Source organism: Chanodichthys erythropterus, chromosome 16 (genome assembly GCF_024489055.1).
Source record: "Chanodichthys erythropterus isolate Z2021 chromosome 16, ASM2448905v1, whole genome shotgun sequence".
NCBI classification, from domain to species: Eukaryota; Metazoa; Chordata; class Actinopteri; order Cypriniformes; family Xenocyprididae; genus Chanodichthys; species Chanodichthys erythropterus.
This window is the reverse complement of record NC_090236.1, coordinates 21,374,232-21,389,079: the sequence shown is the minus strand read 5'-3', so window position 1 is coordinate 21,389,079 and position 14,848 is coordinate 21,374,232. Positions and strand designations below refer to the sequence as shown.

The 14,848-nt window shown below is 36.5% G+C and overlaps 1 protein-coding gene across 2 annotated transcripts in view; it reads left to right on the top strand.

Annotated features, from left to right (window-relative positions):
- Positions 1-14,848, top strand: part of arhgap21b (Rho GTPase activating protein 21b) — a 72,200-nt gene that overhangs the window by 52,615 nt on the left and 4,737 nt on the right. For both annotated transcript variants that reach the window (XM_067364202.1, XM_067364203.1), the window contains 14 exons: positions 5,946-6,092; positions 6,225-6,321; positions 6,421-6,457; positions 7,848-7,970; positions 8,114-8,413; positions 10,870-10,931; positions 11,824-11,957; positions 12,046-12,188; positions 12,591-12,749; positions 12,841-12,919; positions 13,330-13,403; positions 13,531-13,620; positions 13,870-13,995; positions 14,079-14,120. In XM_067364202.1, coding sequence (XP_067220303.1) covers positions 5,946-6,092; positions 6,225-6,321; positions 6,421-6,457; positions 7,848-7,970; positions 8,114-8,413; positions 10,870-10,931; positions 11,824-11,957; positions 12,046-12,188; positions 12,591-12,749; positions 12,841-12,919; positions 13,330-13,403; positions 13,531-13,620; positions 13,870-13,995; positions 14,079-14,120 — 1,613 coding nt within the window. The remainder of the gene's footprint in view (positions 1-5,945; positions 6,093-6,224; positions 6,322-6,420; positions 6,458-7,847; positions 7,971-8,113; positions 8,414-10,869; positions 10,932-11,823; positions 11,958-12,045; positions 12,189-12,590; positions 12,750-12,840; positions 12,920-13,329; positions 13,404-13,530; positions 13,621-13,869; positions 13,996-14,078; positions 14,121-14,848) is intronic.

The following is a 14,848-nucleotide window of genomic DNA, read 5'->3' as shown; positions in this document are numbered from 1 at the left end:
TTGCCGATACTGATGCCTATACATTTATTATTATTATTTTTTTTTTTTTGATTTTGCAGTCTTCCAAGCACAACACAGTGAGACTAATGAATGTAGGACAGCTTCTTTATTATTACTCTAATGAAAAAAGGGATAATTTTTATGTGCTTGTCACAAACTTAAAGAACAAAAATTTCAGTGTCCAATAACCTTCAAAGGGCATAATTACCAATATATATAATTGTTGTTATATAAAAAAGAACTTTACAAACAATACAACAAATACTATAGAGAAAAAAATAAATAAACTTGTTTTTCAGATACAGTAGGTTTATTTACCATGTATACATTTATTTAACATCTTTTGTTCTTTTATTAACATTAATGACGAATATAGGCTACAGTCACTTTAAGAGTCCATGAATACTGACACACATCCTGTTTTCACCCAAATGTTTATGTCCAGTTAAGCTATAACTGACTGTATTTACATGAGATACTCCACATGATAGACATTTTGACAACTATGTGTGCATTTGACCATTCAGGCGCGAGGAGAACTGATTGCGTGCTGTTTGAGAGACCTGGAATCACGCACAAGAAAGAGAGAGCGAGTATGCGAGAGAGAGCGCTTCTGGTCGGTGTCATTCAGCGCAATTCCGCCTGTCCCTCTTTCACTAATCAATAACGAATTGTGATTGAAAGCATGCAGTTCACAATGTGTGTGTCGCCATCATTAATTTTGAAGTATTTTGACACCTCTGAGGCTGACATTGTTTCTGCTGCCGCCGCCGGTGTCTCTATGCATGGAAAATTCTGTCAGTTACGTCACGCGAGGTATCAGTCTTTGGTATCGGGAGTATTTTTACGAGTACAAGTACGTGAGTTTGGTATCGGGCCGATACCGATACTAGTATTGGTATCAGTGCATCCCTAATAATTATAATAAGAATAATAATTTAAGACTAGACTGTGGACTAGATTTGACTTTCTGAACAGTGAGTTTTTCTAGCTTGTGCCCTGATTATTTGTTGTTGTTTGTTAAAACGGTAGCCTAAATACGTTTAGTATTTATACAAAGTTCTAGATTGTTCATGGCACAATATTTCTCGTGTTTGTCAATGCCGTTGAGAATGTCAGCACCGTTCATCTGGTTTAGTTTAAAGCACTGAGACTGAGAATGTTCTTCGCTAAATTCAAGCACTTCTCAATGGATCTCACACTGCTGTGTAGTGGTCATGTGATCAACACTGATCAGTGAGTAAACGCATCTGCTCTAGTAAGCTCACACTACGTTGCTGTTTAAGCCGAGCTGATGGTCCGTGTGGCACGATACAAACTATCACAATAATTATTTTTACTGTTTTATTGCCCAGCCCTAACTATAATATTAGAGTTTAAAATTAACAACAGAGCCCAAACTACTATATCAACTGCTGTTTATTTTCAGATATAATAATTACACTCAAAAACTAAAATGTTTGTATACAACTCTGTTCCACATAAGGTACTTTTCATAAACACTTGTCAAGTGTTTATGAAAGTTATCCAGTGTTTACAGTTCATTAGTTTATATAGCTTTATAAACTAAAAAAAAAAAAAAAAAACACTAGAAAGGAGCTTGTATACTATTAATATTTATTCAAACATGCATATTTAATATCACTCCTTTTTCTAGTGTTTTTTTTTTTTATAGCTAACTAACAAAGTGAATGCTGAATAACTTTTCTTGGGGTAAATGCAACGTTAAAGTGACATTGTTTACAAGCTTTTACATTGACGTCTTTCCGCAGTTTTGTTTTTAATTTGTTTTTAATTTTTTTTAAGTTTAATTTTGTTTGCAATTTTATTAAAAATAAAAAACAAAGATTTCAAACAAACTTCTTTCACGTTGCCATTATGGGGTATTGTTTGTAGAATTTTAAGGAAAAAAATGAATTTAATCCCTTTTGGAATAAGGCTGTAACATAACAATGTGGAAAAAGTGAAGCGCTGTGAATACTTTCCCGATGCACTGTAAACACGCACATCGACCAGATCACTTTATTTAGCGTTCATGTAAACATTGAATTCATTGGCTAAATTATTTAATGAATGAATTCATTCCAATTTAAATAACAGGTGTTCATGTGAATGTTGCTACTAATTGAGCGATTATATGAGACATGACTCATTTCAGTAAGTTGTACTGTATCTTTCAACATATCTTTTAATGTTTATGCATGTTTTTTAATGCTATAACTTATGTTAAAGTGGAAGAAAAGACTCACGTTCTGCACTGCTGCTAGATATAACTTTTGGTTTTTGGTTTCCATCCCTTTTGAAGGAAAAAAAAAATGCATTGATCTAGTTCATCTGAATAACTATGGTGTACTGATAATTATAATAATGTGTCAAAAAAATGGCAAGGAGACTTTCTGAACATTTTAATAATTTATTAATAAGCTAGCGTTTTCTGAGTCAGTGTCGACTACAAAGACTATGCTGACTTAGCTGCGCAGTACTGTGGATGCGCCTATAGAGGCAAGTGGACATTTCATATGGATTACATAATCAGAATATTTGTTTTTTATTTGAATTGTTTAATTTAAAAGTAGACATTTCAAGCTTTCTATAGATACATTTCGCATCAGTTTGAGGTAAGTATACGCTTCAGTTTCAGTCTATTTATACAATTTCGAATAATGTCTTACTGTTTTCTGTATGACCAAAATTGACAGAGCATTTTAAGTTCTTTCTGTTGTTATCAGTAAAAAGTGATCATTGAGGGTGCTTCTGAAATAAGTGAGGGTGCTATAAGTGCAGATGTAATGTGTAAACAACAGCTATACCATAATAAGAATAGTAGTGAGACATTTAGGATTTTAAGTCATTTTACAAATAACTGGAATAGAATTTAAAAAATATAGACACAAAAATTCTAATATTTTTCTAGTCTGCATTTACATCTGCATTTTTCTTATTATTATTCTTATTATTGCATATTTTTGTCCCGTGTTTTGGTTATGGTAGCAATTTTTAGTGTGAGTCCTGCATTTATATGTAGAAATCACTTCTGAAACTGCGGAGTGCAGTTGGTCGTCGGTCCTCTCATAGCATGATAAACAAAACTTACAGTATATTAAAATTCTGAATGTATTATTTATAAAGCGTGCAAAGAGAGTCAGTGTGAGATATAGGCTACATTTGAGTATTGTTTCTTTTGATATAGTTTACAAAATAAAACAGTATGTTTTGATATCATAATTGTAGTGCATTGCTTTGTTTTAAACCCCGAACATTTTACTTAAACATTCTTCATTAACAGTTATCCAGTTATTTGTAATAATCTGTCATTTAAAAAAAAAAAAAAAAAAAAATCAAAGTAGTTTCAATGTAGCTAGCTACTTTTTGTTAGTAACTTGTAGTGTAGCTAACTACTTTTTCAGAAGGGTAGCTTGACTGTAGTTTAACTACTTTAATTTATGAGTAGTTTGTTGCTTGTCAAACTACAGTTTCAGAGTAGCTTCCCCAACACTGTCAGTTTGTATGAGCAGTCCAACAAGTAAACTTTTTGATCAACCACTGGCATGGCAAGGCCCAAATCTCAGATTCTTCATTATAAGTTTATTTGGATAAAAGTAGCTGCTAAATGAATGTAGTAGAAGATTGTTGCCACCTATTTCTTACAACAAAAACATCCTCTTAATTGAAGGTAGGTGATTGCTGATGGCATTAACATTCTTGTGTCTTGGAATGAAACGATCTGAAGGCTATGCTAGAGTTCTTCGGCTAGGCATGAAGAGGGTTTTGCATACCTTCCCCTTGGCCCTCTTTGAGACGCTGGAGGATGCAGGAACTAGGGCAGTTACTTTAATTTTAGCTACTCCAGCCCTCTGGCAGCACAGAACAGCTTTGTACTCCAACCTTTTTTGGCTGAGACCCTGCAGAGAAGCTCAAAAGTTTTCAGTGCTCTCAAAAACAGGACATGTCAAATTGTAAGATAAATAAAACTGTCCCCGTTCCTAGAAAAAGTTTATGCAGACTTCTTACTTGCAATGAAATCAAGCACTATAGCATTTACATTTTAAGGGCTCAAAAAAAGCTGCTTTCTATGGTATGGTATACAAAGAAAGTTACATATTCTGTCTCAGAGTCCTGCACGGGTCCTTTTTAGTAAACCCTCACCCGCAGTACTTGACAGAACACCCAAGCCGTTATCTGACAGCAGCACTGATTTAATTACGTACCCGACCCGTTTGACATAAAGACGTGACCCGAACTGCACCTTCATTAAATCTGCTACATCAGGTAGACAAAAATTTTCTTAAACAAAAATGTCCTCATGTAACACAAGCAATCGAACAAACATTAGGCATTATGAGTTGATTCATTTAGGAAAAATTACAGGCTCTATCTTAACTTCATGATCTTATAAGTATCAAACAATATCAAGCAGGTTTGGGTCGTCGCTTAAAGGGATAGTTCACCCAAAAAATGAAAATTATCCCATGATATACTCAGCCTCAAGCCATCCTAGGTGTATATGACTATCTTCTTTCAGATGAACACAATCAGAGATATATTTAAAAAATATCCTTAGTCTTCCAAGGTTTGTAATGTTTGTGAATAGGGGGCTGCATTTTAAAGTAAAAAATAATGCATCCATCCATAATCAAAGTAATCCATACGACTCCAGGGGGTTAATAAAGGCCTTCTGAAGTGAAGCGATGTGTTTTTCTAAGAAAAGTATCAATATTTAAAACTTTTAAATTCAAATAACTAGCTTCCAGCGGACGACCGTACGCAGAATGTGCATGTAAAACCTAGGAGGACTAAGGATATTTTAAAATATATCTCTGATTGTGTTCATCTGAAAGAAGAGAGTCCTATACACCTAGGATAGCTTGAGGGTGAGTAAGTCATGGGATAATTTTTGGGTGAACTATCCCTTTAAGTCAGCCGTTGCTCAGTGATGTATTGAGAGTTTGCTTATGTATCTGTATGAAGTTAGTTTTAGTGCTGCAGTTTAATTTCGGTTACTAGGCCTGTCACAATAATCCATATATCTACTTATCGCGCATTATATGTGCATGTCCTCAATCATTTTTGGTGACACAATATATATCACCCATTATGTTTAAATAATGAATGTCACCAACATTTTGCCAATCATGCTGTCGTCTGCAGTCCCTACACAGAGCAGTCATCATCAACAGGTGAAAAAAGGCATTATTTTAGGGGTTATAGTGTTTTCCTGACAACTACAGACAGTTTGGAAGAACAAGTCTGAATGCTCTCGATTTCAATGCTGCAATCCACTGTTCCGGTGCAAATATAAATGTCTTTGTTCATACAGACATCTGACTGCTAAGTGGGGTTTGTGATTTCAGCAATAGTGCACCCTTACTTTACTGAGAAAAGGGAAAACCTCTAAATGGAAAGTGCCTTTTGTGCATTCACAGTTTTTATTTATTTATATATATTTATTTTTTTATACTTGTTACTTTGCTTTTTTTTTAAAGAAAATATTTACCATTTATTCAAGTTTTTATTTAGGATATTACATTTTTTGATCCTTCATTTCCATGATCTAAAGAATTAAACTTGTAAAACTAAAAATGTAGAAACACCTGTAACATTTTGGAGTGAATTGCCAGCTTTCCTTGGAATAAAAGGTGACAAAACAGCAAAGTTTTTTTTTTTTTTTTTTTTAATTCACCCCATGTTTACATAATTGCAGTTTCGTGGTCAAACTAATATCATTTCTGTCTTTTAAAATTGAGTTTAATATTTTGATGCATATATAATGGGAGCATGAATATGTACTGCATAGTAGGAAGGACACATTTATCTTTTCTTTTTCTTCCCACTGTATTGTAGCTGCTCGTTTTGCTTTCTTTGGCATGTATGTTCATACATGTACACACAGAGGCTTGCACAGTTGTTTAATTCATATGTTTGCTGCTCTGTTACTATGTTTACAGATGAGCCAGCCAGCCCTAGTATAGACCATGATGGCAGCCACATTCCTGCATCGGCTCTGATCTCTGGAGCTCAGGCTGTAATCTCTGACAGCCCAAGCCCCACCACCCCCAGTCCCCTCATGCGCCGACAACTGTCTCATGACCAAGGTAAGCAATTCTGTATAAATTTCAATTTATTTGAACAATTATTGTCATCTGAGGGCCCCATATGAATGGGATAGGGAGCATTTTGTTGGCTGTGTTGCTAATGTTGTATATTTTTTGTCTGCATCTATGCAGAGTCTCTCAGAAATGCCCTTCTGGAATCAGGAACCAAAACAGAGCGCTCAAAATCATACGACGAGGGTCTGGACAACTACCGGGAGGAAGGCCGTGGGTAAGTGTTATTTAAAAGTGCTGGATTATAAATTTGGAGATTCTTAATATTGTAGTTGTGAATGGTTGTTTGGGCTAACATATTTGTTAATTTCCTCAGACGATCCAGCAAACCAAGTCTAAGTGTTTTCAGGAAGGTGAGAGATGCACATGAAATTCTCCCTCATAAAGACCAGCTTTCCTTAAAGCTGCAGTCCGCAACTTTTTTTGGTTAAAAATTATCCAAAATCAACTTTTGAACAAGTACATAACCAGCCATTGTTCAAAACTATCTAATTATCTTGTCTCGATTCACAACAGTAAGCTTGTAATAATGTATTATAATAAGAGCGCCATGGTGGATTTCCGTGGGATATTCAAGCATGCAGCATTTCGTCTGTGCGTCATTACGTCACGTCCGTAAACAAAGGAAGGAGTCCCGTCGAGAGGCTAGTCCTATATAGATCGGTAGCGGCACATTTATAGCCTTTTCTCACAGCATCTGAAATAATTAAACTTATCATTTTGATTGCGGATTATAATCCAGAAAAATCCAAATGACAATCATCAGTGACAACTGGAGATTCAGCCGTAGACAAAAAGCAAAAGACTTCGGACTGTGGAGTGGATACAGAAATTGAAATTTACAGGTAACGCCAATACACACTAAATACACAGTCACACAGTGCTGATGTTGTTAACATTAACAATTTGAGAACAATATAACAGTAATAATAATTTGCACGGTTTGACATGATCCGAGCTAAGCGATCGTTAGATTTAATCATCATTGGCAGCGCGATTTTTTTTTTTTTTTGTAGGCCTAATGCTTTTTTCCTCAGTTGGTTAAAACAAAAGTGGCAGAAATGTTACTTACTTGTTCAGATGACATTTTCTGGTGAAAATTCTTATATTGGTCATACTTTCAAGACGTAGAATCTGTGATTCTGAAGTTCAGTATCCACACCGGTGCAGTTACTGACAGCAAGCATTAGATTCATCCACGCTGACGAGCTGTGCCGAGGCTCAACGCACGTACAGATAACTATTCCGCATATGACTGCAATCGCATGTTTCAAACAGCGATGGCGACAAAGCGGAAAAACTGTGGACAGCAGCTTTAAACTAAAATAATGGTGATGTTGGCTTTGTTCCAAAACCTATTGAGATGCCAATGTAGAGAGTATTTTAAAGCTGTGCCTAAAGGGCGATCTAAGATAACTTCTTTTTGTCAAATTCTAAGACTATATCACACATGTCCTTTGTGGAAGATGAACAAAGAGTTAGACCCATTAAAGTAATGGTGCAACAATCTCCACAAGCAATTGTGAGCAGTCCATAGGTTTGTCATCGTAGGCTTGGGTGACTAGTCAATCATCATGTCATAAATTCACTTGCGAGGTTTAATTTCAGTTAAGGGTTTGCCTTAGAAGGGAGCTGCCTATGTATTGATCAAAAGCAACTCAGCAGGTTTTGGAACAGAGCAAAAATGATGGACATTTAAGCAAGACTAAACACTAAAATTTCATGTTTGTTCTGGTTTTATAGGCACTTGATGGCCATAAGTCTGATGACTCCAGTTCCAGAAGAGACTCCTCCACTGAGATCTTCACTGATTCCACCAAGGAGGGTTGGCTGCATTTCCGACAGCTCAACACAGAGAAGGGCAAGGTGGGAAAAGGATCTCTCTCTCTTTTACTATTCATTTCCCATAGTGCCAAATTCCTTCAAGACCACACTGAATGGAATGTTGATAGTTTTACTGTGTTTTTATTGATCATGACCAGTTTCTACATTTGTTCCTATCTTTATAGCGAGTAGGTGGTGGTATTCGGCCATGGAAACAAATGTATGCAGTGCTGCGTGGACACTCCCTCTACCTCTATAAGGACAAAAAGGAGGGGCTTGCTCACATCAACTCCCAACTGGAGGACGAGCCTCAATCGATCAGCATCAAAGCCTGCTTGATTGACATCTCTTACAGTGACACAAAGCGCAAGAATGTCCTGCGGCTAACGACTTCAGACTGCGAATATCTGTTTCAGGCAGAGGGCCGAGAGGACATGCTGTCCTGGATAAGAGTCATTCAAGAAAACAGCAACCTGGACGAGGAGGTTTGTCGATTTGACAATAGCTGGGTTTCCATCCAAACGTGAATCGAATCTTTTCAAAGTTCCCAAAAAAAGAAAAAAAAAAACAATGCAACTTGGGTGCATTTCCATCAAGTTGTTCGAGAGGACGACAGTGGTATTAGTAACCTAGTAACCAACAGTAAATAAAACGCTGTGACCGAGCGTTTGTGAGCTTCGCCTAAACACTTATAAATAAGAAAACAATAAACGAGCTGTCTGAATTAATGCATTAGAACAGAGTCAAACATAAATGTGTAACATGTCTGTTACAATACCATCAGCGGAAACAACTGATTAATCATGTGGGTTTAATGTTCGCTACGTCAGAATTTATTCGGCAAATGTGTTTCCATCTTCCATTATTTGCATAAACTCGTTCAAGTCAAAAACCACCTCAAACTTTTTTGCAAATTAAGGGATTTTTTTTTTTTTTTTTTAATTGGCCGTTTCCATCACTAGTTTCTGATGTGGTTACTTCAAAATGCACATAAAAACAGGGTGATGAAAACATAGCTAATGATGGCGTGGTCTTTTTGGCTATCTTTACACTGCAGCTGCATTGGCAAACACTTGTGTAAGACAGTTAAGCGATACCTGCAACTCTAATTTTTAAGAGTACGAACACATTTTTATTGGTCATATCTTCTGGAGAGAAATAATGGAGACACTGAATAAGACTGACACCTTCCAGTGTGCAAGTGTTGAGCAACTGTGTTTGTCTATGCTATCAAATGGGGCTGGGGAAAAAAAAACTATTCACCTATCTCGATTTTTATTTTTTACAATTTTAAAATAGTTTTTTTTTTTTTTTTATTCCAGAATTGATATTAATTCATATTAAATTGCTTTATTTCAGTCCTTGCTTATAGACGAGGTGGAGCAAAGTTACCTCTTTTATTTCAGCAGAGGACAATGTGTTGTATCGGTTAGTATTACATGACATAATTTCTCTTACTAGTGGACACAAGAAAGTGAAAAATGGTGGATGGACATCTACGGATATACAACCTGAACCATCATGTATAAGTGTATCATTCAACTTTTCTCCATGGTCTAGAGTTAAAAAAGCAAGCAAAAATTGCAATACATAGCAATATCAAATAGTTATACTTGTAGAATCGCTATTCTTAAAAATCATAATACATATTGTATCAGCGCCCAAGTATTGGGATAGTATCAAATTGGGAGATGGGTATATTTTCCCAGCTTTATCAAATGGAGTATAGTATACTTTGAAAAGCCATGCATTCGGCTGTAAACATACACAATGCTTTTAGTATTTGCTGAGGTATATTTTGGGCTTTAGGCATCATTAATTTATGGAGTGACACCTCTATTCCATGTAAGAAAAAGTGTCTGTTGCAACCACTTTTTACATATATATAATATATATAAACAAACCACTTCCAAAGAGATGGTCAAGTGTGGCCACTTATCTACCGTTCCAAAGCAGAGTAGAAACCCTCAAGGCTAAGTATAAAGGGGTCAACAAATGAAAAGGAAGAAATTGCATTTTTTTTTTTTTTCTCTAAAAAAAGCTTGGATGTTTTATGCATAAACAGTTGTAGAGTATTGCCTGTTGCCATCTTTGCTAATTGGCATTTGGTAGTGGGCACACCGGTTTTTGAGCCAGTCACTTGCCATAACTGCCATGGTATAAATTAATGTAACTGCAGGAAAATGACAACCTGAAGCTGGATTGGCTGGTGGCAAATTGGCCTTCTAGTGACTGTCCTGCTGATGCATGAGCTGTGATGTCAAAGGCAGCAGGCAGGGAAAAATCTATTTATGCTTCTAAGTGGTCAAAAAAAAAAAAAAAAAAAAAAAATCAAGCACTGGTAAAGCATCTGCTGTACACAGTAAGATTTTTGTGATCTAAATTTTGCTTGCAATTTATTAGATCAGAATACACAGCTGCTTTTAAAACGCCATACATGGAAAAAGATGCTTTTTGCTCACAGAATTATGTAGTTACATCTACCAGCAGGGGATAACAGGATCATGCTAACCACTGAATCCTTGACCGCCTTCAGAATAGTGTCTGAATACACATTAAAAAAGCCATGTCCTCCTCACATAAAATTAATATGAGCGTAAAATTATAGCAGATTAATATCATCATGTGAAGTCTGTGGCCTGTGTCTGCCCCCTCAGAGTTGACTGTAAAAAACATTGTAGTATTGCAAAACTTTGTCAGCGTTTCCTGATATGAAACCATGTGAAAACCAGCTCACAGCTAACACAAAAGCACTTTGTCATCTGCTGAAATCAGTGTTGAGATGAAATTGTTTACTTGAAGGTGTGAGGATTATGGGTAGGCTTTATGTTGATATTCTCTTTGCTAGAGGAACAGGTTTTCTTTAACACTCAATCAGAATTATGTTGCTGTACTCAGGTTGGCATGTTACCAGAGAGCTAATGATTCTTTGTCTTTTCAGAACGCCACTGTAACCAGCACTGATTTGATCAACAGAAAGCTCAAGGAGTATATATCCATGAGGTAAAGAACATGTCCTAGACCCTGTTAACACCTTGTATTAAGATACGTTTTGGTCGATCAGATCACATGCATGTTTGCCTTGTCATATTGGCCCTGTTCCAAATCCTAGTAGGATTGTCACTGTCTAGAATGGCAGCATCCTGACTGAAATGCAATCTCACAAGTGAGTCAATTGAAATGTAGCTCTGTCAGCTGTCACTCACAAACACAAAAAAAACATGACCACACACAAGACTCGACTAGCACTCCTAGTTGATTTGAGATAGTAATAGATTAGCATGTTACTACTAGGGCTGCATTATTATTTGCAATAAAACCGAAATTGCGATATTGTTTAGTGTGATTTATGAAAGGCTGTAAATAAATAAATGCACTGCATTTCAGAGTGAAGCGCATCACAGTGTTTTACACATAAGCAGCTCATGATCTTGTATTTTCAGTGTCTCAGAATGGCTTGGTTTGCAGTAAATGCTGCTCCACACAAACTCCATCTGTTTAACTGCTTTGAGTTTGTGTCGCTTATAATGTGCATTTGGGAAGGCAACAGGCATATTAAATCTGGCTGTTGTCAACATAGCAGCATTAAGGGATCACTGAGGTTTCCGCCAGAGTAAAAGCTTGATGGTTTAACATTTGAAAAAGAAAAAAGGCAGTCATAAATATTAGTAATTCTACACTAACAACTGTATAAAACAATGAGAACAATTTTGCATTGAAAGTATGCCTGTGGTGGCTAAAAATATTACCTTGGTTGCCAGTTCACTAGCTTTTAGGACAGAGTGCTGAGGTCTCCCTTGAACCATTCCTTTTTTCCTCCCTCTTCACATATGTCTTGAACTGTATAAGCTTACCTTGTGATCAGTGTCCAATAATATGTGTATATTTGTTACAGTGCACCCAGCAGTAAGACAGAGCCGTCACCCAAGACCTCACGACAGTCTCTCAGCATAAGACACACTCTGCTGGGTGGCAGCAGTAAGAGTCAGAGCCCCTACTCGCCCAGAAACGAACAGGAGAGGAGTAAAGGTAACAATAGGCATTATGAAGTGACACCGAAACCCCTTGAATGTGCTTGATCTCAGTGAAATGTTGATGTCAGCGATATGTGTCTCAGATGACTCCAGTCCTCCAAGAGATAAAGCCGCTTGGAGGAGAGGAATTCCAGGCCTGAAGAAGAAGCCTCAAGATAAGAGACCCACTGCTGGTGTCACATTTGGAGTGCGACTGGATAATTGTCCCCCTGCACAAAACAATAGAGTAAGAGATGCCAGATTTTAGAAATGTGGTTCTGCATCATGCAAATTCAACTGTAATTGGTCAAACTCACGCAATCATGTCAAGGGGTGGGGGGGGGGGTTGTATCAACATTTCTAGCATATTTCTCCCTCTAACCGTCAATACAATATATCTAAAAATTTTACATTTAAATATTTACCATAATATATCTAAATAAATTGTTTCACATTACATTATTGAGGAGGGGTTTTTCTGTAGTAAATGGGCATGTCATAAAATTAAGGTCATTATGGGAAAACAATAAATGGTCCTAAAAATAGGTTTCTTTTTTTAAACCAAAATTGAATTTCATGTTTGTTTGTTTTTTTTTGACTTTAGGGTGTATGATATTAAAAATAACACTAATTACTGTCTGTGGTCTAGTTTGTGCCTTTGATTGTGGAGGTGTGTTGTAAGCTGGTGGAGGAGAGAGGGCTGGAGTACACAGGGATTTATAGAGTCCCTGGAAACAATGCTGCCATCTCGAGCATGCAGGAGGAACTAGACACTAAAGGCATGACTGACATTGATATCCAGGATGACGTGAGTAAACACTTTGCCCTCTGTGATATCATGTGTGACTCTTGTTCCTTTAAGGCAGTCCTGATCTTTATGCTTTTATTTTGTTCAGCAGAAGTGGCGAGACCTCAATGTGATCAGCAGTTTGCTTAAGTCCTTTTTCAGGAAACTTCCTGAGCCTCTGTTTACTAATGGTGAGACCCATGATCGCATAGGCTTTATACAAAACAAATGGAGAACGCTGCACTCTCTAATAGAGAAACTTGTATCTAAGCCCTATTTTCTCCACTTGTGGAGGAAGCACTCCTCCTAGAGGACTACATTAGACAGTGGAAAACCTGAAAATATCTAGGAATTTTTAAAATTATGATTTGCAGGCCTGAAATTTTGTGGAAAATTTTTTTTTTTTTTTTTTTAAAGAAAAGAAAAAGGTCACAAAATGGTGTTTAAAACTGATAATTCTATAGTTCTATAGTAATTCTTTTTTCTTTTTTTGGCATTCAGCAGAAATATTTCTTTACTTTGGTACCTTTTTTGAATATGGGGACCCTGATTAATGGACTTCAGGAGTGTTCTAATGATGCTTGTTTTGCTATGATTATAGAAAAATATTCCAACTTTATTGATGCCAATCGAATGGAGGACCCTGTTGAGAGGTTAAAAGCACTGAAGAGACTGGTACAGTTTATCTGAATACTGCTGTTGATTTACTAAATATTGATGTTTACTAGATTGGAGAAATAAAATCAGCAATAAAATCCTCAACAGTTTGAAATAAATCACATTTACTGTTTATTCCTCCCAGATACACGAATTACCAGACCATCATTATGAAACACTCAAGTTTCTCTCTGGACATCTCAAAACTGTCTCTGAAAACTGTGAGAAAAACAAGGTATGAGCTTTGTAGATATTCAGTTAATTTACCCTGTTTAGGTGTTTTAAACAATCTTACAAGAAATTATGAATTAAAATACTGAATAAACTTTAAGCCGGTTTTGTGATTAGTAATTAGTTTCATAAAAGTTAAACATTAAATTATGTAATTCTTAACAAATCATTAAAACTGCAGTGCTGCTTGTTGTTTGACGCCAATAATTTCTCCTATAGATAGAAAAGAAAGGCTTTTTTTTGTATTAATTAGATGGAGCCACGTAACTTGGCCATTGTGTTTGGCCCAACCCTTGTCAGAACCTCTGAAGACAACATGACGCACATGGTCACGCACATGCCTGATCAGTACAAGATTGTTGAGACTCTCATTCAGCAAGTAAGATCATTTTCCAATTTCCAATCTCTGTGTAAATTGATGTCTGAATTCTGCTGAACTTTGTCTGCTTTTCTCTTCTACAGTATGATTGGTTCTTCACAGAAGATGGAGATGAGGAGCCAACGGTGAGTCTATAGCTTCCTGCCATTCTCCTCTTGAGTGGAGAATGGGCAGCCCTAAACAAGCATCACCTTGCAATCCTTTTCCAAGATCTAGTAGTTGAGTCTTGGCTCAGTATAACCACTGAGTCTCCAAGGTAACACTGGTCATGAAAACGAATAGTCACCCTCAACATGTTCTCAGTTTCCCTATGGTCCCATTTCCACCTGGTATTAACATCTGTATTGAAACATTGAATCCCCTCAGCACATGGTGGTGAGGGACGTAAAATGTACAAGGGCAGATTTATAATTTTTCGGACCCCAAGCAAAGTTCAGACCTGATGCATTATTTCATTTTCTACAGAACAAAAGCTACATTAAAGGTACATCTGATACTAGGGTGTGAGGCAAGTTAGAAGCTTACTTTAATAAGGCTTCATGCAGCTTTGCATCTTTATGCAGAATTGAAGAAAGCCACTTTAACTTATAGCATACAGTGCACAGGTCGTACACTCATAGCATACAGTGCTTCTTCTTTAAATGGCTGTGGTACTGATCCGTGAGTGAAATCCACTGCTACTAAATACAAACTTGCCTTTTTCTTTCAAAAAGCTGAATACAAAATCAACAAAGCACTAATAGACTAAACACTTCCACTATTTTCTGCTCTTCACTTTCATGCAATAACAGACTATAAACCTACAAGACATTGACACAATTTATTTTAATTCGTGATTTGCTGGAAAATGAAC